This window comes from Miniopterus natalensis, chromosome 4 (genome assembly GCF_054644295.1).
Source record: "Miniopterus natalensis isolate mMinNat1 chromosome 4, mMinNat1.hap1, whole genome shotgun sequence".
NCBI classification, from domain to species: Eukaryota; Metazoa; Chordata; class Mammalia; order Chiroptera; family Miniopteridae; genus Miniopterus; species Miniopterus natalensis.
In genome coordinates, this window is record NC_142084.1 from 47,655,005 (window position 1) to 47,675,914 (window position 20,910).

The following is a 20,910-nucleotide window of genomic DNA, read 5'->3' on the forward strand; positions in this document are numbered from 1 at the left end:
CAACAGAAATAATCTATATAAACTTTCAAACCCTGTTTTAAAAAAACTTTTAAAAATAGCAATATAATATAAAGAATTTTCTCATGAGTAAAAGGGTTTAGATATACAAAATAATGCTTTTTCTACTCAGATAATAGAAGAGTAGATTTAGATAATTTCATAGATAAATGCTAAGAGAAAAGCTTTGGAATCTATTTCTAATCTAGGAGGTGTAGTGATTAATGAGGAAGATGTTCCTCTCCGAAGCCCCAACTTCGAGGCAGAATTCAGGGTGAGCAGACCGCCTAGCCCAGGGTGCCTGCAGGACTTTCCATTAGACTGCAAACTGGATGAACACATTCTCTCGACAAAGTGGATGCCTGAACTTAGTCTTCTCCCATCTCCCAAATTACAACACATACTCCTGCATCACGAATCATCGTTACTGTGTGTTCAGCTACTGACCCTAAAACAGAGCTGTGGTTGATACAACATGGGCAACAGGGTGTGGGCAGAGATCCTTTAACTCGGGGGGATGACAGTGCAGGCAGAGAAAACAGCAAATGCCAAAATCCCCACTGGGAAATGTCAAGCAAGTTTCCGCCAGTAAAAGAAAACAAGCCCTTGTTAGGGTCGGACAGTTCATTACTTAGATAGCAAAAGGAACTCCAGAGCCAGCTGTCCGTGAGTCCCTGCCCCAAGGAGACACAAAAAGGACCAGATGACAGGATAATGGAACAGAAGGGCTGGGCCCCTCACTGAGGTGCAAATTCCTTGTGCAGCTGAGCAACTTTATAGCCTGCAGCCACACCCTGAAGAGATGGCAGGTGGAAAACTCCTCCTTTATCAGAACCCGGGAGGCAGAGACAAACTGGGCCACAGGTCCTCCCCGGAAGATAGGGAGGCAGATGTGAAGTGGCCTGTGGCAGTTTCTCACAAGCATCCCATATCCTGCTCCCCGAAGTTCACACGGTGTCCCTCTAGAGCTCAGGTTAGCTGTGACCCAACCCAGCCCACGTGGACTACGGACACACACACACACACACACACACACACACTCTCTCATCCTCTCTCTCTCTCTCTCTCTCTCTCTCTCTCTCTCTCTCTCTCTCTCTCTCTCTCATCCGGGTGCCAGCACGGAGCTGTTCCACTGTGGGAAACAGCTTGGATATTTCAGGAATGCACAGAAGGCCAGTGTGGCTGATACAGTGAGCCAAGGGCTAGGGAAAACAAGCCGAGGTTGGAGACGCGGTCAGGAACCCTCTCAGGCCTCTTCGGCTGTGGTATGGAACATGAATTTCATTCAAAATGTGACGGGTGGCACTGTAGGTTCATCAGTTATAACAGGTGTACCACCCTGGTGGGGGATGTCGATACTGGGGGAGGCTACGAATGTGTGAGGGCAGGGGGTGTACAGATCTCTCACCTTTCCCTCAAATTTGATGTGAACCTAAAACTGCTCTATAAAATCTTCTTTAAAAGGTGATTAGAAACAAAATTATATCACATCAAATAAACACACCATTAAAAATGTGATGGAAAGATACTGTAACAACATTGAACAAAGGCGTAGCCTATTACCATGTACATTTTTAAGTGAGCAGCTCTGGAGAACGGACTCAGCAGAGCACTGATGGCTGTGAAGGCGTCAGGAAGCCACTGCACACAGTGCAGCCAACGTCAGTGCCTCAGGGGGCGTGAAAAGTGGAGATGGCCTGACATGGGGGGATTTGACTTTCTTTTTTGGAAATAGAACCAGAAACACCCACTAATTAAATCAGACTGGGGGAGGGCAGGGAAGAATCAAGGATGATGTATAGGCATTTTTCTGGCTTAAGAGATTAAGTGAAAAACGTGAGGAGAATCAAGGTTCCTGAGAAGGCAACGGCGAGTGGAAACCAGAACACGAGTCACAGTACTGGCCTGTGAAAGGGGAACAGCTATTACAGTCCATTAAATTGAAAGAAACTAAGTTTTTATTTTCTCAATTAGGTATAAAAAGTTAACAGCTGAACACAGGAAGGTAGTATTAAAGTCGAGCTAGAAAGCATGAAAAAGTAGTAAAATAATTATCTCAAAGCTAGAAAATGAGCTGCTTAGGGAAACCCAGTAAAATTGCTAAGCAGTATTGAGACCCCCCTTGAGGTTTGGAGACTTGAATCAGAAAATGGTCTGACTGATCTTCTCCAGCAAGGCTGAGCTGCTTGGGAGCAGGTATGAATGAGACAGATAACTGAGCCCTATTTGATCTGAGTTTTAAAAGACGAATGCTATGCAGTCAGGGACAGAGGAATTGAGGGCACGTGCGAGGAAGCAACTAGGAACTCTGAGGGAGGGAGAATATGAAGACGGGAGAGGTGCCGTGTAATGAGAGGCTGAGGTCAAAGTGCAGAACCTCAGCAATGGAGAGGGATGGGGGGCAGAGAGTGGAGAAAAATGTTCGAGTTTATAGAAACGTCAGGTGCTGGTAAGGTCCGGGCAGGTGTGACCATCCAGAGGCCTCTGACAGGATAGAGAAAAACAGTGAGAAACGTGGAGGTCACAGTGTTGGATCTGTTATCCACAAGGCTGCTGGAATCACTGAAATTGTTGAAATAGAGAAGAAAACTGAGCCAAGAGCTAAAGTCTTCAGGAATGAGCAGAAGGTTCTTCCGGGAGGTAAGACAATAAGGATAGGGAAACAATAACAGAACTTCGAGGAACTAAAGGAGAAATTACTTGGAGGTGGCAGTAGAGCAAAGAGGACACCTATCCAACCTCCTGCCCCTGAAGTGCAAGGGATATGAGTAGAAAAAGCTTCTACTGGGGGCTAAAGAGTTCTAAAACGTCACCTATGTCGGTAAGGAAAGGAGGTGACTAGGATATTGGGAAAAAGAGACCATGGAGGTCAGAGTTACTTGCTCTGAGCTTAGAAATGTATCCTGGCCCATGGCCACGGAAGTTCAGCTCACTGATTTAGACCAGTGGTGGGCAAACTACGGCAAGCAGACCAAATCCAGCCTGCGGCCTATTTGTGAACTAAGAATGGTTTTTACATTTTTAAAGGATGGCGCACACACACACGCACACAAGATCATCCAACAGAAAGTGCAGTTAGCCTTCAACACCTAAAAATTTACTATCTGGATCTTACAAAAAATAGTTTGCTAGGCCCTAGTTTACATGGAAATGCAAACAAAGTGAGCTACTCTGATTCTGTCCCATGGCCATGGGCTGCAGAAGCTATCTTACAAAGACAGACTACTGACCTAAAAGGAGTCTAGATAAGAAGGCACGCGTTATTACCTCAGAAAGAACATGTTCCATAGACAACGATTAAGGATATTATTTAAAAGCATTACTCTAAAGGCAAATTACATCTTAGGCAAGAAGTGACATGACAAGCGTGGTCCTAGATGGTAAATTCATTCATTTAACAAATATTTGTCTGTCCTAGTTCCAAGCTTTGTGGCTTATTATACTTTTTACTTTGATAGCATAGGGAAGGAAAACCAGAAACAAATGTTTGAGGGGAAGGATGATATGCCAATTTCACAAGTTACTCATCTAACAGTATGGCTTTTTAAATACCAGACCACACAACACACTTATTCTCTTTACTGTAATTTATGACTCAGTTTTTACAGCTGTTTTGAGACTAAATATAAACTCCCCAATAAGGAACTTTTCCAAAGACTAAAGAGATAGAGACCTTCTTATGTAACCATAAACCCATACTTTTATACAGATTACTAAAGCCAAAGCAAGCCAGCAGCAGTTACATCATTGCAAATGAAATAATTAGAAGCAAAATTATAAAAATAAATTTTATTTTTAATTTTCAAAAGTAAAAATTCCACAACACTTTTAATACAGTGTTAACAAAACTTAGTTGATAACCTAGTTAACCTCATACGGCATTAATGTTTTACTTCCTTTTCCTGAAAATACTCAGATACACCTGCATTGCACCCTTCAGAAGTAGACTAAAGGACACTTGCACACAAGCTCTGTGAAGAACAACATTTCTACTACATCCATGATATTCATGATACTTGAAATACCGAGTTATATATAATAGGTGTTATTTAACTCATCTCTTAGAAGAAAAAATAACATAATTTAAAAAACTGGTTCTCTAATCTTTAGGTCTGTTTCCACAAATAAAACCTATCATTTTTCACAATAAGAAAGCAGAAAATAATACACAAACAAAAAGAGCTAATCTGAAATCATGTATTCCCTTTATCAAAAGATAGCAGATTAAGTGTGGGAGATCAACGTAAGAACAGTCACTGCATTTTTTTCTTACCATTTAACTCTGGCTCAAAGGTAATAAATAAAAATAATGTACAATCCATCAGTATATATGAATTCCATATCACATTTTCCCTACTTTATATGGAAAGCAAATAGGTTTAATGTTTAAGAGGAAGGTTGGTGAAATATTATTACTGAGAGGCAATTTTGCTATCATCACTGCTCAAGAAGTACCCACAGGACCCTTTTAGACAACAGGCTGCTGTCCATGTCCCAGAATGTGGTCTTTGGTGATCCCAGGAACCTTAGGTAATCCCAGGAACCTTAGGTGACCCCAGGACCTTAGGTGATCCCAAGTAAACACGAGGAAAAGAACTGAGACGTTTTCTGTCCTTATTCATATTGCTCCTTCCCATCCAGATAGTTAGATAAAATCAATCTTAAAGATCACTGTTTTATTTTATTTCGCTGCATCTATTTTAGGAACTTAAATGTAAATAAAAAGCAACATTCATTTTTAAATAAAATCGTAACATTGTTTTTTAAACTGCAAATGAGATTCTCATCATGTAAGAGGAGCTAAGTAGCAAATTCTTGTATCTAGACAATTATTTACCATAATCCATTCAAGTGTAACTTGAGGCTTTCAAATAACTTATTTTCAACTCAAGTAAAGGACAACTGGGCCACTGCAGTCATTTCCTCATCTGAGTCACTTGAGTCATCATTTAGTTGTAACTCCCCTAAATCTGTGTCCACAGGTGTAACGGTTTTCTTCTTGCGCTTCTTGGGCATTGCATCATTAGCACACATTTTTCTCATTTTAATGTTTGGCAATTTCTTCAGATCAAAATCCCATTCCCTACACAAAAGAAAGAGTATAGAGATTTGGCAGGGTATGAGGTGGGGAAGCAGGAAAAAGTCGATATTCAAAATTCTGAAAGTAGCAGAAAAAAATTTATAAATTTACAGCAGATTCAAAAGCACTAGAAAGAAACAATATAAATGCACTAGAGAGAATCCCACATATTTGAAACTCCCAAAGCAATACAGGAAAATGTGACACAGAAGTTACAAGGAGACTGTTCCATTCTTTTACCCTCCCTAACCTGAACACTTCTGTCAATCGGGCTCCATGGTATTAAGAATCTCACAAGTAGGAACTGTATTTTACCTGGCAACTCTCCAAAATGCACAGTCAGAGAAGTTTTTCTTTTTACACACAGTGGTAAGCCATAGGTAAGTTTCAGTAATCAAACAGCTTTTATGCTTATACTAGAAAACTGAATTTTCAACCTCAGCATTTACTGTGACAACCCTATGTTCATTTACTTGAGGGGCACTGGAAAAGGTTGTTTTGAAAACTGAACTCCAACAACACTAGTAATTAGTCTATGCTAAATTCTTCTCTTTTCTAGTTTTCCTTGGGAGAGGCAGGACATACTTGCTTTAGAAACAGAACACTTATACATCTAATTAATTAATATTGCAGGCAAAAAAATTAAAGGTACTTCTTAAATATGATCAGTGAATTTTATTAGAGCCAATATTTTATAAGTATTAAATACTAAGTATTTTTCTGTGAATTCGTTAAGTATAAAAATATAAAATGAGCTTAAAGATATCAGAGAATATGACTGGACTTAATTTATGTAATTTCAATTAACATAAAATTTCAGACCCATCAACATGGCCTAGTTAAGATCAGAATGGTTAACAAAAATCACTTTTTAAAGACAAAGAAGCCATGCTTGAAAAAACTGAAATCCTACTCAGTGGTCTCACTGGTCACAGTGCTGTTAGAGAGACCAGTGGACCACCTGGCTCGGGATCACTCGGCCCCTCCCCCGTATCACTTTCCATTAACCAACTTCTCCAACAGAGGGTGCTGCACACAGTCCGGGATGTGACTCTGAGCCATCAAATCTGTTGCTGTTATTTCTTCTTTTTAAAAAATAAGAATTTGGGAGGAATAGTGAGATCAGGTTCTTTTAAGTACTACAGTAAAGTATTTTAAAATATTTTGAAAAGGAAATAAAAGCCTCATGTCACTATCATTTCAGTGTATAGCTGGTGTTTCAAATAAACACAACTTAGAAAAATTCTACTGTCTCTGATGAAAGAGAAAAGGTTAAAAATAAAAACAAACCCTGATTTTCTGTCAACTCTAATGTCTGGATTCAAAAGAGAAGAAATTTTATGTCTCATGTATTTTAAATGCTTTTTCAAGGAACAATAAAAGTGACACTCACCTAAAAGTTTTCAGATTGCCTGCATTTATAATATCTGGAATCTCTGGGAAAGAAAATAATTTATATCCATTAGGCAATGTTTTCTAAATTACAACATTTTATGGTTTCCTCATTTATTATCTCAGATGCAACAAATAATAATTGACAGACAGCAAGAACATCCAAAGGAAAACAAAATTTCAAAGCTGTTATACTATATTGAAAGTAAGTTTTGCAAAAGTAAAAGGTTTAGTTTAAAAAGGTGATTTAAGAACGCTATTACATAATAAATTCTAGCATAGAATCTATAAAAGAAAACAAACCAACAGTTGTGCCCCTTTATCTGCAATTTCACTTTTCGAAGTTTTAGTCACCCAAGGTTAATGACAATTCAAAATTATTAAATGGAAAATTAAATCCCCCCTTATAAAGTCCCCCCGTGTCCCTCCTGGGACATGAACCATCCCTTTGTTCAGTGTATAACCTGCCTGCCTACTGGTCACTTAGTCTCAGTTATCAGATCTACTGTTGTGGTATCGCAGTGCTTGTGTTCAAGTAACCCTTATTTTACTTAATAATGGCCCCAAAGTGCAAGTAGTGATGCTGACAATTTGGAAAAGCCAAATTGGGCTTCCTTTAAATGAAAAGGTGAGTACAATATTCCTAGCAGATCATACTGCCAGACCATCTGATTTTTTAAGACAAGCCGGAAATCTACATTTTTCATATGAAATCACCAGATTTTTTTATACTCACAATTAATAAGCCAGTCAAATATGATTTGTAGGCCATATACATGTAGGCTTTGGGTTGTCCCCTATCTGTGGGCTTTGCAAGCCTCAAGTACATTCTTTTAAGTGCCTTTCTTCAGACAGTGTTGGTAAACTAATAACATACTTGTCTGTAGGAATGGTAAGAAGTGCTACAATGGCCCGGCTGGGCGTGGCTCAGCGGTTGAGTGTTGACCTGGGATCCAGGCGATCGGGGTTCGATTCCCGGTCAGGGCACATGCCCGGGTTGTGGGCTCAATCAATGACTCTCTCATCATTGATGTTTCTATCTCTCTCTCCCTCTCCCTTCCTCTCTCTGAAATCAATAAAGATATATTTAAAAAAAAGAAAAAAAAAGAAGTGCTACAATGCTGAGAATGAATATTTCATTTCTATAGTTTCTCAATAATGAATACATGTATAGCTTTGGTCTACAAGAATTACAAAGAAGACAAGGACCCAGTACCAATGTAGATGAAGATGGAGATGGGCAAGTAGTAACTATAATAAAGCAAATAAGTATGTGCCAGAGGTGAGAGGAAAATTTGCTCTCACAATAGAAAGATATAATGTCAATGTCACAACAGACAGTTTTGGGAAATGTAGGAAAAAAAAGAATGATTTAAAAAATGATTCCATATACTCACAAAAGAAAGGAAATCAAAGGAAGAAAAAAATCAAACTAAATACAGTAATAAACCTTTGAAACGAACTACAAATCTGATATTGCTATGTATTTTAGAGAAAAAGAAAAAAAAGAAAACCACCGTGAACACACCGAGGCCGTGCCCTTCATATTGCCGTCGCTCCCGCTCCACGGTCTGTCTGATGGCTGTCTCTCGGGAGCAGTGCCGCCTTCCCTGCCTGTCTTTGATGCTGTTATGTAATTCAATCTGCTCCAGCTCACTGCTGAATCGATTTAAATACCTGAAAAATAAGAAAATGATATGAGTTACACAGTCTGTATATTTGCTTATGTTATACCATTTAAAATATAATCCCCACAGCCCTGGCCGAGTAGCTCAGTCGGTAAGAGTTTTGTTCCCATTAGCCAAGGCTGTGGGGTCGATCCCATACAGGGGTTAACCAAATAAGTGGAACAACAAATCGATGTTTCTCTCCCCCTCCCACCTTTTCTCTCTCTCTAAAATCAATTAAAAATTTTTTTTTAATTAAAAAATAAAACATAATCCCTGGCCTTCGCCTGTCCTTTAAATTTTTATATTCCCTCAGACTTCCCCCAGATAACTCAACCATTCTGCCTGCTATTAAAGTATCTATTAAACCCCAGATGCTCATATTCAACCACCTCCTGAATGTCTCATTTGGAAGTCCTGTACAGGCTTAAAGCATCAAAACTGAACTTGTCCTCACCCCTGTCCCAACCCATCCCCACCAAGCCTGCTCCACCTCTCAGGCTCCTTATCTCAAAAAACTGTATGACCATTCATCCAACTGCCCAAACAAGGAATTCAGTGTCCTCTCTCACTCTTCTCCCTCCCTTTTATGTCACATCTAAGCTTTTCCTAAAGGCTGAAATTTCTACCTTCTTCATATCTCTGGAATCCTTCATGTCTCTTCACCACACTGCTACTAACCACTCAGAGGCTACCACCACTGTTGCCTGGAGTGTTTCATCAGCCTCTCAACTGTCTCCTGGCCAAAGCCATGTCCCCTCAGACCATTAACCTCATCCTCATTACTTTGAACTTCCTAAAGTTGAAATATGATCATCTCACGTGCTTGTTGTAAAAGCCTCCCATGGCTCTGAATGTCCTTTGATAAAGTCTAAACTCTTACAATGATATCTGAGGTCTTTCATGAGTTGATTGTCACTTATCATACCTGTCACAATCCCCTCCTCGATTCTGTTATTCCAGTCATATTAGATGTCTGGTAGATCATTATATATGGCACTCTCACCTCTGGGCCTTTTAGACACTAGTCTCTGCCTAGAAGTTCTTTGAATTACCTTCCCTCAATTTGCTGACCCCTACCCTTCAGCTGTCACTTCAGATGATATATCCCCAGGAAGCCATTACTGATCCCAAGAAACTGGATGAACTACCACTATGAGGTACTGAAAGGTTACAATCTGCTAAAGTGAAGAGCCTAGGATATAAACCCAAAGTCTTTTTTATTACAAAGCCCATTTGCTCTACTGTAAATCTAGAACAGAACTGTCTCTTGAAGAACCAGACTGAAAAACTCCTTTTTCTGACCCTTTGCTCATTACATGCCCAGTGTTTACCTTTCAATTAATTCACAAGCATCTTTCTTTGAATATCCTACTTTTCGAGGATCAAGATGATTTTGAAACCACTGCAGTTTTTCACCTATAACAAGTACCAAGATAAACACCACAGTCATCATTTAAGCAAAGAGATATTCATTTTAACCTTCAACATCAATGTGTTATTAACAGTATCAAAACTTACTTCCATGCTAAATATAAAGTCTTGTGTGGGCTCAAAGCTAATTAAGCCAGTCTATAAGAAATTAAATTGTCACATTTTAATTTGGGAAGAGACAGGAGTGAGAGGGATGCTTTTCTGTATATATTTCTTATCCAGTAAGGATGCAAAAAATTTTTAAAAAGACTACTTTAACAGAACATGAAGTTCTTAGTATTTAAAATGCAAAGGATAGAACTTTTCTAAAATAATAAAATGAAAACATTAATGAAGAAAATGTTATCTACTGAACATTTTATAAGCAGGAAGCACTAAGTCAAGAGCATCATAATACTATAATTAGTACTATTATTCCCGCTTACAAATGAGAACAGTTAATAACTTGTTCAGTGTCTCAAAGTTAGTAAATATATTAAGCCTCATTCTTATGAGTAAATCAGACCATCAGGATCACTTGCAGTGAGATTTAGATTCTCAAAATTAGAGATGAAGAAATGGCGCTACCCCAGATACTGATAAACCACTTAGAAATACTAATTACTCCATTACCTAATGAAGTGTTAGGTAAGGATTCAAATACCTTTAATTTTAGTAATAAAGCCTAACAGTCACTATTTTGAAATCTCAGGCTTCTCAGTAAAAATTTACTAACAATAAATTTGATGCCCTCCACCCAAAAAAAGAGATTGTGACACTGAGATATAGACTGGGTATTTTGGAAACATTACATATGAACTGCTGTTTCCAAAATACTTAGGCCATTATTCTAATGGTTAGGGAGCTAGAATTAAACTTCAGCTATTGAAAGATAGACAGACAGAGAGACAAACAGAGGCAGAGAGGCAGATAGGCAGATAGGTAGTTAGGTAGGTGGTTACAAATCAATTCCTGAAAAACTGAGCTAGGTATCATTAACACTGTTCTAAGGGTTCAATGATTGATTTTATTTTGTTTTGTTTCAGTCAAGTCTGGAAAAGAAAATTCACTTAGATAAAAATAGTATTTCACTAGGAAAGTCAAAAGAAAAATAGGTATAGGACAGAACTTCACTATACTACACTAGCCAAAATGTCAAATAAGTAAATCCACTTACCAATAAGATTGAGACGCAAGGCCTTTTCATTCTTCAACCTTGGGAGAAAAGGTGCATAAATGTGTTAGAGAATTTCCAAAGCACGTTTTTAAAATCTGTTGAAACAACAAAAAGAAAAACTGCCTAAAGAACTTTAATTCAAAGATCATTCTTTCATATACATGAAATTAATTTTGTTAATATAGAAGCACTGAACATCATGCTTCTTTTAATTTTTATTTATTTATTTATTTTAATATATCTTTATTGATTTCAGAGAGAGGAAAGGAGAGGGAGAGAGAGATATAGAAACATCAATGATGAGAGAGTCATTGATCGAGCCCATATCCCAGGCGTGTGCCCTGACCGGGAATCGAACCCTGATCGTCTGGATCCTGGGTAGGCGCTCAACTGCTGAGCCACGCCCGGCTGGGTCATGCTTCTTTTTAAATCATTGGAACAGCCCGGCTGGGCGTGGCTCAGTGGTTGAGTGTTGACCTAAGATCCAGGCGATTGGGGTTGGATTCCCGGTCAGGGCACATGCCCGGGCTGTGGGCTCGATCAATGACTCTCTCATCATTGATGTTTCTGTCTCTCTGTCTCTCCCTCTCCTTTCCTTTCTCTGAAATCAATAAAGATATATTTAAAAATCAATCAATCAATCACTGGAACAACATGTTATTAGAACATTTTTCTTAGCTCTTCAATGAATAAAGGATACCTATAGAACAATCAGTTTGGAAAACACAGATGAGAGCTTGATTGGATGATGAATGTTGAGGCGGGTTTTGTAATATGCAGAATACTGTGCACAAAAGAATAATGATGTAATTAATAGCTTCTAGACCAAAATGCCACCCAGACCAAAATGCATTACTGTCCCTTTTAAACATCAACAAGAACAAAACAATGTTTACCTTTCATAAATTTGGAAAAAATATATAACAAAGAAAAATAACATTTATTCTCAGAAAACAGTCTAGGCAATATGTACTTCCTTTTGTTGATATTCTAAATACTAATTCATTCAGAAGAGATCTTTGGATAGCTAGTGTTTGCTACACTATATGCCACCCACTAAGAATATACTGTCTCTGCCCTAACAAAGCTGACTAGATTTACTTTCTACTTTAAACAACTGGAAAACTGGAGAATAAAATGAAGCTTCTTATACAAAAAAATTTTAGCTACAGAATGGGAGAAAATATTCACAACACAAATAATAATAAAAAAAAGACTTGCATTCAGAATATACAAACCGTTCTTCCTACTTAATGAGAGACAACCCAATACTAAAAAAGCACAAAAGATTTTAACAGATTTTTTCATCAAATCAGAGGCATACAAATGACCAAAAAACACATAAAAAGATACTTAACATTGTTAGCCATCAAGATTACTAGGTGTGCAAATTAAAACCACACTGAAATACTACTTACACTGGATAAATTAAAAAACAAACACACAACTGATAATACAATCAATGTGTCTGAGAAGATATGAAGCAAATGTAACACATACACTGGTGGTTAAAATCTAAAATGGTACGATCATTTTGGCTAAGGCAATTTCTTACATACTTAAACATTACACCTATCATGTGACCAACAATTCTTATAAACTTAATTTCTTATCAACTCAATTTCTTATATTCTTAAGTATACATCTTCCATATGACTCAGTAATTCCAATTCTAGGAACTAAAATAAAAATAAAAATGTATGTCCACACAAATATTGTACATGCATGCTGATGGTAATTTTACTTATAATAGTAGGGGCTGGCAATTTTTTTCTTAAATGGCCAGAGAGTAAGATATTAGGCTCTGTGGACCATGTGGTCAGTCTCTGTGGCAACTACTCGCCTCTGCCATTGTAGCCTGAAAGCGGCTACGGACAAGGCAAAAGAAATGAGCACAGCTACGTTCCACCAAAACTTTTTGTATAAAAACCTCAGTTGCAGACCATGATTATAGCCAAAAACTCTAAACAATCTGAATGACCATCAACTGGTGAATGGATAAACAAACTGCATATCCATACAATAGGATACTATTCAGTAATAAAAGAGACCGACAACTGATCCGTGAAGTAACATGGATAAATTCCACAAACATTATGCAAAGTGAAAAAAGCTGGCACAAAATATTACATACAATGTGATTTCATTTATATGAAACATTAGGAAAGACAAATCTCATCTATCAAAATAAAGAGCAAATAGCGGCCGCCTGAGGCTGGGGTGAGAATGGAGCACCGGCCGGGGAGGTACACAGGGAAACTTTTGGGGACGATGGAGATACAGCAGGTGCTGATTGCGGGGTTACACCAGCTTATTACCAAAACCCCAGATCGGGACCCTAAAACACATCTATTTAGTGTATGTTATTTATACCTCAAAGCTGATTTTTAAAAAGTAAAGAATACTTCATAACAAGACAGAGAATGGCTTTCAGAAAAATTCATCCCTTTCAAATAAGTCTGGAGGGAAGAATTTGGTTAGAAGTCAAGTTGAATGAACTCTTTGAGGGCCTGAACTAGAGCGGTATGAAATGGGATGAAGAAAAGTAGATATATGAGATTAATTCTCAAAAGCAGTTTCCTAGATTCTTACCCATTATGTTTAGTTTCCCTCTGCTAATTTTCCATACTAAGTCATTTTCATTCGGTATCTACAATTCCTTACTACATAACCCTGCAAACAAGACACGATAGTACATAGCAACAAAATGTTGCTATGCTGGGAAATCCTAAAATAAAACTAAAATCATGACACAGAATAGCCATTTGCTGCTACGGTACATTGAGCATTGCTTCGTATGTGCTGGTCTTCAAACCATACTAGTTTCTTTTAATGCAAACAGAAGCAGTATGTGATATGGCTCTAAATCAGAGCATCCAAACGCTAGGGATGAAGAACACGTTTGAACTCTTACTGTTACATGTTGCTGCTCACTCCCGTGGCGTCTGGTTTTCTATTCTCTACCACTGGTCAAAGGCACCGCACCCTAACAGATACCCCCATATCCCTGCCCCACCTCTTTTCTCCATATAAAGAAATCTTAGAAGTGGTACAAAGAATACTGGGTTCTGTGAAAAGGTATAGAGACCGGATACTTCCAAGCTGCCCGGCTACCTTCGTTCCTTAGAAAATCAAGTGTCTTTGGTAGACAGGTGGTAGCAAAAGGTGGTAATATCTTAAAATGGCCTCCACGGATTCTCGCCTCTTCATATTCATGTCCTCACTCTCCATCCCAGAGGCCTTTTTAGTTTTTCTTCACTGCACTCATCACAACCTATTTAAAATGTATGTGTCTGTTTTAGGTAAGCGCTATAAAAACTGAATTCTCATTCACTGCTTTGCCTTCCGTGCACAGCACATATTTAACATACTTATTACTCATTTTGTTAAATGTCACCCAAGGATATTTTTCCCACTGATTTTTGGAGACAGTAGAAGGGAAGGAGGGTGGAGGAGAGAGGAACATCGATGTGAGAGAGAGAGAGAGACATCAATTGGCTGCCCCCCCCCCCGGACCGGGGCCTTGGAGGGAACCGGCAACCCAGGTACCTGTCCTTGATGGGGACTCGAACCAGAGACCCTTTGGTGTTCAGGCCAACGCTCTAACAGACCCACACTGGCCAGAGCTAACATTTTTTAAAGGAAGAAAAATAATACTAATGAAGGAGAAATGTGTAAATGGGCTTTTCACCAACTCACAGCACAAATAATAAAAGACACTTACTTTTCCTTTTTCTCTTGTTTGTGGGCTTCCCTCGTAATCTGCGCTGCTTTCCTACTATACGGATGGATGACTTTTTTTTCCCGTCCTACATTTTTTCCCTTTAGTGCTTTAGGCTAAAATGTAGGAAAACATATGACACATGTAAGTCAGATACGTAAGCGATTTCTGTCAAAAAATTTTCTTCAGAAATAAACACTAAAAACAGCAACATAACAAATATTTTGAGCCAGAAGCACTACACCAGAAATTTGTGTAGCCAGAGCCGTTAAGTAATTCAGCCTTTTGTTTCCATGGTCACAACAGAAATGATATATTCAGAACTATCCTCCATGATATAACAAAAATAAAGGTACAGAAAGGGTCAATAAAGCCAGCTCTTCAACTGTTCCATCTTCAAAGTAGGTACAGAGAATGCAGACAGTGAGGGGACTCACACCTGGAAATTTGTGTTACAGTTAAGAAAGTTCGGGGGGCAGAAAGAACACATGTCAGTGGGAGCTTGGTTGGAGAAACTGCACATGGAACAGAGTGGGCAGTGAATCAAACAAAACCAAAGTTGGGCTCACAGGAAAACGGGAACAGAGGAAATAATAGAAGCCATCTCAAAATCACCACTCCCCAAAGGAAACAAGTTGTTTTCCCATTCAAGCCTTATGCCAGGTAACTAGGTCGCAATTCATTCAGTTCTCTAAACTAGACATTTCAGCAAGTCTTTATTCCTACATAACTCTGTATCTTATCATACCTGTTATTATTTAGAAATCAGGCTTGACTTCCTATAATAGAAACCCCAAATAATAATGGCTTAACCCAGATAAAACACAGTTCTCTCCTATAAAAAGGAGCTGGAGGCTCTGCTCCAAAAAGCCCTCAGAGATCCAGGCCCCTTCCATCCTGCTACCTACTATCCTGAGGCTATGACCTCCTGTATATACACATAGTCCAAGGTGGCTTAATACCAAGTCTAAACTCTAGCCAGTGCCAAGTAGAAAAGAAAATCAAAAGGAGTCATACCCCTTTCCTTTGAGAGCAAGACCTGGGAAGTTGCAGAGTCTTTTGCTTGCATGCCACTGACTAAAACTTAATCAGAGTTATATGAGGATAGTAGTAAACATAATCTTTATTCTCAGAAAAAATAAATTACTATAGAAGAAAAAGAAAATTTACTAGGGGACAGCTAACAGTCTCTAATATACTAATATTCAAAAGGTCAATTGTTTCTAGAATCTTCTCTGCAAAATATTATCATTGCCTTAATTCAGCTTCATGATCTTTCATGACTAGGCTGGCCTTTTAGGTTCTCACTGTTAGTCCTTTTATCATGGAGGTCACAGAGCTTATTTTTCTAGAACAGTAACTCACTCTACTAGCTCACAGTTAGGTCCTAAGTCCTTAACACAGAAAACAATCTACCCCAACCTACTTCTCCAGCATTACCTCTCTTCCTTCAAAATATCCACCATCCCATTCTTATTGAACTTCTCACCATTTGCAGAACACACCTTTCTGTTTCCTAACTTCTTGAGACTGCTTGTCACCTCTGCCTGCAAAATCCTTTATGTCGCTTGTCCTTCGATAAGAGGTAGCTCATAGTCACTTCCCTTGTAAAACTCTCCAGGCAAAGTTAATTAAAAGGAACACCAATTCCTCATTCACACATGTATTCATTCCTTCAACAAATATTTACTAAAATATTCGACAAAGATTTTGTTTGCTTCCTGAGAAACCTGACCAGAAAAGATAGCTCCAAGTCTGCAACCTGGAGTGGCACTGGAAGTCGGTTACAGGTAGAAGGGAATAAAGAGTAAAGCCATCATGAAACAGTATGTGCATTCCTGTGTGCCTCTCTGCTCATGTGGAGGGGAGGGGCAGGGAAGAGGAAGGTGTGATAAGAATTTTTTGTGCGTTTACCTAGCAAACATGAATCAAGTAAAAACTTTCAGAACTCACAGGAGGCTGCCTCTAAGATGTCTCCCAATGAATCCCACATCCTGACATTCATGCTCTTGTCTAACCCCCTCCCCTTGAGTGTAGACCCAGTGCACCACTTTTAATAAACAGCATTTGGGAAAATCGATGAGATTTCAACCCTAAGGTTAGGTTTTGAAAAGACTCTGGCTTCTGTCTTGCCTATTCTCTTGACTCAATCTGGTGGAAACCGGCTATCACGTAGTGAGTAGCTGCCCTATGGAGAGGCCTGTGTGACAACTACCTGGAGGCTTCCAGCCAATAGTTAGTGAAGAACTGAGGCCCTCAGTCCAATAGTCCAAGAGGTACTGAATGTACCAAGAACCATGTGAGTGAGCAGGGAAGTGGGTCCTCCCCAGTTGTGCCTGGGGGTAAAACCAAAGCCTCAGATTATACCTTGATTGCAATCTCGTAAGAAACCTAGAGGCAAAAGCCTGGTAAACCATGCCTGATCCATGACCCACAGAAACTGTAAGATAGTAAGTGCTATTGTTTTAAGCCATTAAATTTTGGGATAGCTTGTTACATGTACACAGAAAGAAATAAACTAATTAAAGACTGCAAAAAACAACAACAAAAGAACAACAAAAAAGCAAAGGTGTGCTCTTTAAAAAGATATTTTTGTTTCATATCTTAACAAATAAAAGTCACAAAAACTCAAGAAAAAAAAATGGTCTCTGAAGCTGCTATAACTAAAGTTAGAGATATGTAACTTTGTTTCAGCAATATGTTCAAGTCCATAAAAAATTTCCTTTAAAGATTTAAAAACTTCCTTTAGAATAAGAAATACTTTGATACACATAGAGTATGAAAAGATCCTCATAGCTTTAGGAGATCTTGGTTAAAGAACCTCGGACACTCAGTACAAAGAAGGTACAAAGAAACTGAACTTGTATTCTGACTCAACTGTAGTTTATGATTCCTTATAATAACTTATTCATAAAAAGGTTGCCTCAAGGCAGGGTATGTATACTTAATAAGGCACAGAAATGTTTACAATAAAATACTGAATTTCAAAACATTTTCCTATTTTTCAATGTCACAATAAAAAACAAAAAAACAAACCACCAATAAAATGCTTCAACAGGGGAAAAACTGAAGTTAAATCCTGTCAATAAAATGTCCTCAGAGCCTATTCAAACTAAATATCTCCTAACTAGAAAGAAATTAATCTCGATTAGTCAGGGGTTCTCCAAATTAATTTTGTAGAGCATGACTCATGACTAGTACAGAACATAAACATATAACAAAATTGGGGGAGGTAGTTTACAGTGCATTTTCTATGGAAGATTAACCTTTTATGTTTTAAAAAGTACCAAATTTAACTTTCAAAGATATAGCAAAAATACAATTGTTTTGAATAACTGTGACTTTGAAAACTTTCTGGCACAGAAATATTCCAGTCAGAAAACCTGTATTGAAAGCGTCTCTTTCCTACAAACTTTAGTGATTACTTCAGAAAATTCATTCTAACCTATTCTTTGAATTCAGAATTGAGAGTTACAGAAGAAACATAGTTTACTCAAAAAGCATAGCAATACAGAGAGGGATTTCAGGGGTAATATGCTTAAAATATTCCTAAAACAAAAAATAACAAAAAGAAACGGGGGTAGAATGGTGTTTATCAGGGGTGAGTGGTGAGGGAAGTGAATGAAGGTGGTCAATGGTTACAAACTTCCAGTTACAAGATGAGTAAGTTCTGGGGATTTAAGGTACAGTATGGTGACTATAGTGAAAAATAATATTGCACTGTATACTTGAAAGTTACTAAGACAGTAAATCTTAAAAGTTCTCACAACAGGAAAAAAAAGTAACATGCAAAGTAGGGGATTGTTAACTAAATTTATTGTGGCAATAATTTCACTATATATGTATGATAAATCATCACATTGTATATATTAAACTTACACAATGTTATATGTCTATTATATCTCAATACAGCCAAAAAAACAAAACAAAACAAAAAAACACAAGATGCTTAAGCTGATTTGTAGGTATAGCTCACATTTACAGGTGTGAACCCAAAAGTACACAATTCTTGTCATTAAGGACTATGTAGGTAGTCAATTATAGTTAATGCTCACGGGAATCAAGGGAGGACAATGGCATACTTTTTAATGGCTTATAATCTAGTTAAGTGGGTAAGCACATTTAAACTCTATAATAATGGGCTCACACAAAAAAGGAGTATACCTGCGAGTGCCTAGTAGCCTAGCACACACCAAATTTAAAAGTACTAACTCCCTTTTTTTAATGCAGAATAAAAAGTGTTGGGTGGGATGAATTAATTTGAAAAGGTTCTTCATGTTAGTTAAATTTTGATATAAGAAAAAGATAAGAACTTGTGAAGCTCTTGAAAAGATTCATAATAAATGAAAATAAATGAACAAAAAACAAAAGTGGACAACTACAAGCTGTACTGAAACTGTTGACTACTATTACTAAAGTTAATTACAACAACTAACATGTACTAAATACCAGGCATCAGGAAAATTGGTTTACATTTAATTTTCACAAGAATTCTCTGAGGTAGACACTATGGTTACCCCAATTTAATAGGTAGGGCAACTAAGAGGGGCTAAGTAATTTCACCAAGATCATAATTCAGTAGATACAGGTGCCAAACTCAGTGTTCTGGGATGCCACAGCCCACATTCTAAGTTGTACTGAAAGAAGTTTAGAGTAACTGATGGAAAAATCTAGATGGAAAACTCCCAGTTCCAAACTGAGCTTAAATGCAAGAGTGGATGTAGCAGAGTCACAGGAGATATACCAGAAAAAGGAAAGCGCAGGAAATGTGTCGACAAGAACAGATTTATATGCCACTCTTTTGACTCTTATAACAAGGCAATATACTCCTACTATCCAGCCCGACAAGAGTGAAGTCCTGATAGTCAAGGGCTGCAGTCCAACGCCAGGCAGCCCGAATCACTCACATACAATCACATTACTGTTTCGGAGGTTCCCCTCTGAAAAGGAAAGGCTATAAAAGAATATTAGGGTTAGAAATAGCACAAGTGTAGTGATAAAAATGGAATTTACACAAACGTGTATATAACCTAAAGCAAAAAGCCTGTAGATACATATGAAAGACAAAAATAGCCACACAACAAAGGATGAACGAGGAAAAAGATGTTGTAGCCAGAGTATCCTAACTTTTTACAATGTTGTTTTTATTAAAAACTAGTTGAAAAATGAGTATTTATAAAACACGTTCCTTTTCAAGAATTAGTCTCCAGAATATAATTTTAAGTGAAAAATGCAGGAAAAAAAAAATAGCTTCGTAATGTTCACATAAGTGGTAGTAGTTTCGTAATGCCAACCACAAGGAAAAGCAAGGGAACTATAAATATTCAGTTTGGATACTTTTTACCTCCGAGGGGTTCCTGATGGTTACAAGTTCGAGAAGGGCAACACAGAGGCTTTCAAAAGCTACGTTGTTTTATTTCTTTAACTGGAAAATGGATAAACAAGAGTCCCTTATCCTTCTAATCTTTATACTTAAGTGTGTTACAAAAGGACTCTTTCACATCTCCGTTTTTTATAAAAACAACAAATTTCAGTGCCTTAGCGGGAACGGGGCGGGGCGTGAAGGCAGGACTTGGGGCGGGACCAGAGGTCGGTGAATGGACACCGAGGAAGAGACCGCAGAGCCCGCGCAGTCCACACCAGCAAAAGGGGGGCACCGGGGAACGGAAGCAGCGTTTTTACGAGTTTCACTGAATAGCGAGAAAACACACAGGTGCGATTTTCCCCGACGGGGCACTGACCGGGAAGAAGTTCAGCAAGCGGGAGACGAGAAGTGGCGAGGCGCCCTGCAAGCCCCTCAGAACTCAGAAGCAGAGCCTGAAGGTCCCGGCGCCGGGCCCGGGCCTCCCCCCGGCCGCCTCGCCCTGCACCCCCACCCCCTGCGCACCGCCCAGTACAATCACTCTGCGTCCTCCTCCCTCCCAGCTTCCCAAGACCGCCCTCTTCCTCCACCTCGGGGGCCTTCTCCGGACCAAACGGGCTCAGAGGAGCGGGAGGGGGCCCACCATGGTGACGTCCTCGCGGCCCCGGGGCCCTCTGCACTCCGCGCCCGGGCAGCCTCTGCGACAGCGGGGCCAGCAGCTCACACAGCCGATGCCGGCAGAATGCACGTGGGGCGGAGGAAGCCGGGGCGGACCCGACCGGAAGGGGAGGGACGAGTACGTTGCTCTAAAACGTCCGGGGGAACCGAGACCTGGTCTTTTTCGCCCGTGTTGGACTTTGAAGCCCTGTCCCAGCGGGCAGCACCCTGTGTGCTCGCGGAGCGCGGTGGGAGGGAGCCCGGGGCAGCGGGGAGCCCGGGGCAGGGGGGAGCCCGGGGCAGGGGGGAGCCCGAGGCTGGGGGAGAACTCAGCCCGGCGCCCAGGACAGGAGGGAGGTTGGAGCCGGGCTCGCCGGCGCTGACGCTCCAGGCCCGGGGCGTCCCAGGCAGGACGCGGGTCGCGCCCTGAGCCCAGGCGCGCAG

General features: G+C 39.4%; 1 protein-coding gene across 1 annotated transcript; it reads right to left on the minus strand.

Annotated features, from left to right (window-relative positions):
* Nucleotides 1-3,756: 3,756 nt before the first annotated feature.
* TMA16 (translation machinery associated 16 homolog) lies at nucleotides 3,757-20,544 on the minus strand. Its single transcript, XM_016217580.2, has 7 exons — nucleotides 20,453-20,544; nucleotides 14,451-14,563; nucleotides 10,727-10,764; nucleotides 9,471-9,555; nucleotides 7,998-8,146; nucleotides 6,471-6,513; nucleotides 3,757-5,080 (listed from the first exon to the last, which is right to left on the minus strand). Exons 1-7 carry the CDS (start codon nucleotides 20,453-20,455, stop codon nucleotides 4,885-4,887), a joined length of 627 nt encoding a protein of 208 aa, XP_016073066.1. The 5' UTR covers nucleotides 20,456-20,544; the 3' UTR covers nucleotides 3,757-4,884.
* Nucleotides 20,545-20,910: the final 366 nt, after the last annotated feature.

Excerpts from the sequence above, each read along its gene's own strand:
- TMA16 (XM_016217580.2), bottom strand. Across the intron at positions 9,556-10,726 it reads CTTGCGTCTCAATCTTATTG|GTGAAAAACTGCAGTGGTTT; the intron begins GTAAGTGGATTT and ends TACTTGTTATAG. Across the intron at positions 5,081-6,470 it reads GGCAATCTGAAAACTTTTAG|GGAATGGGATTTTGATCTGA; the intron begins GTGAGTGTCACT and ends TCTTTTGTGTAG.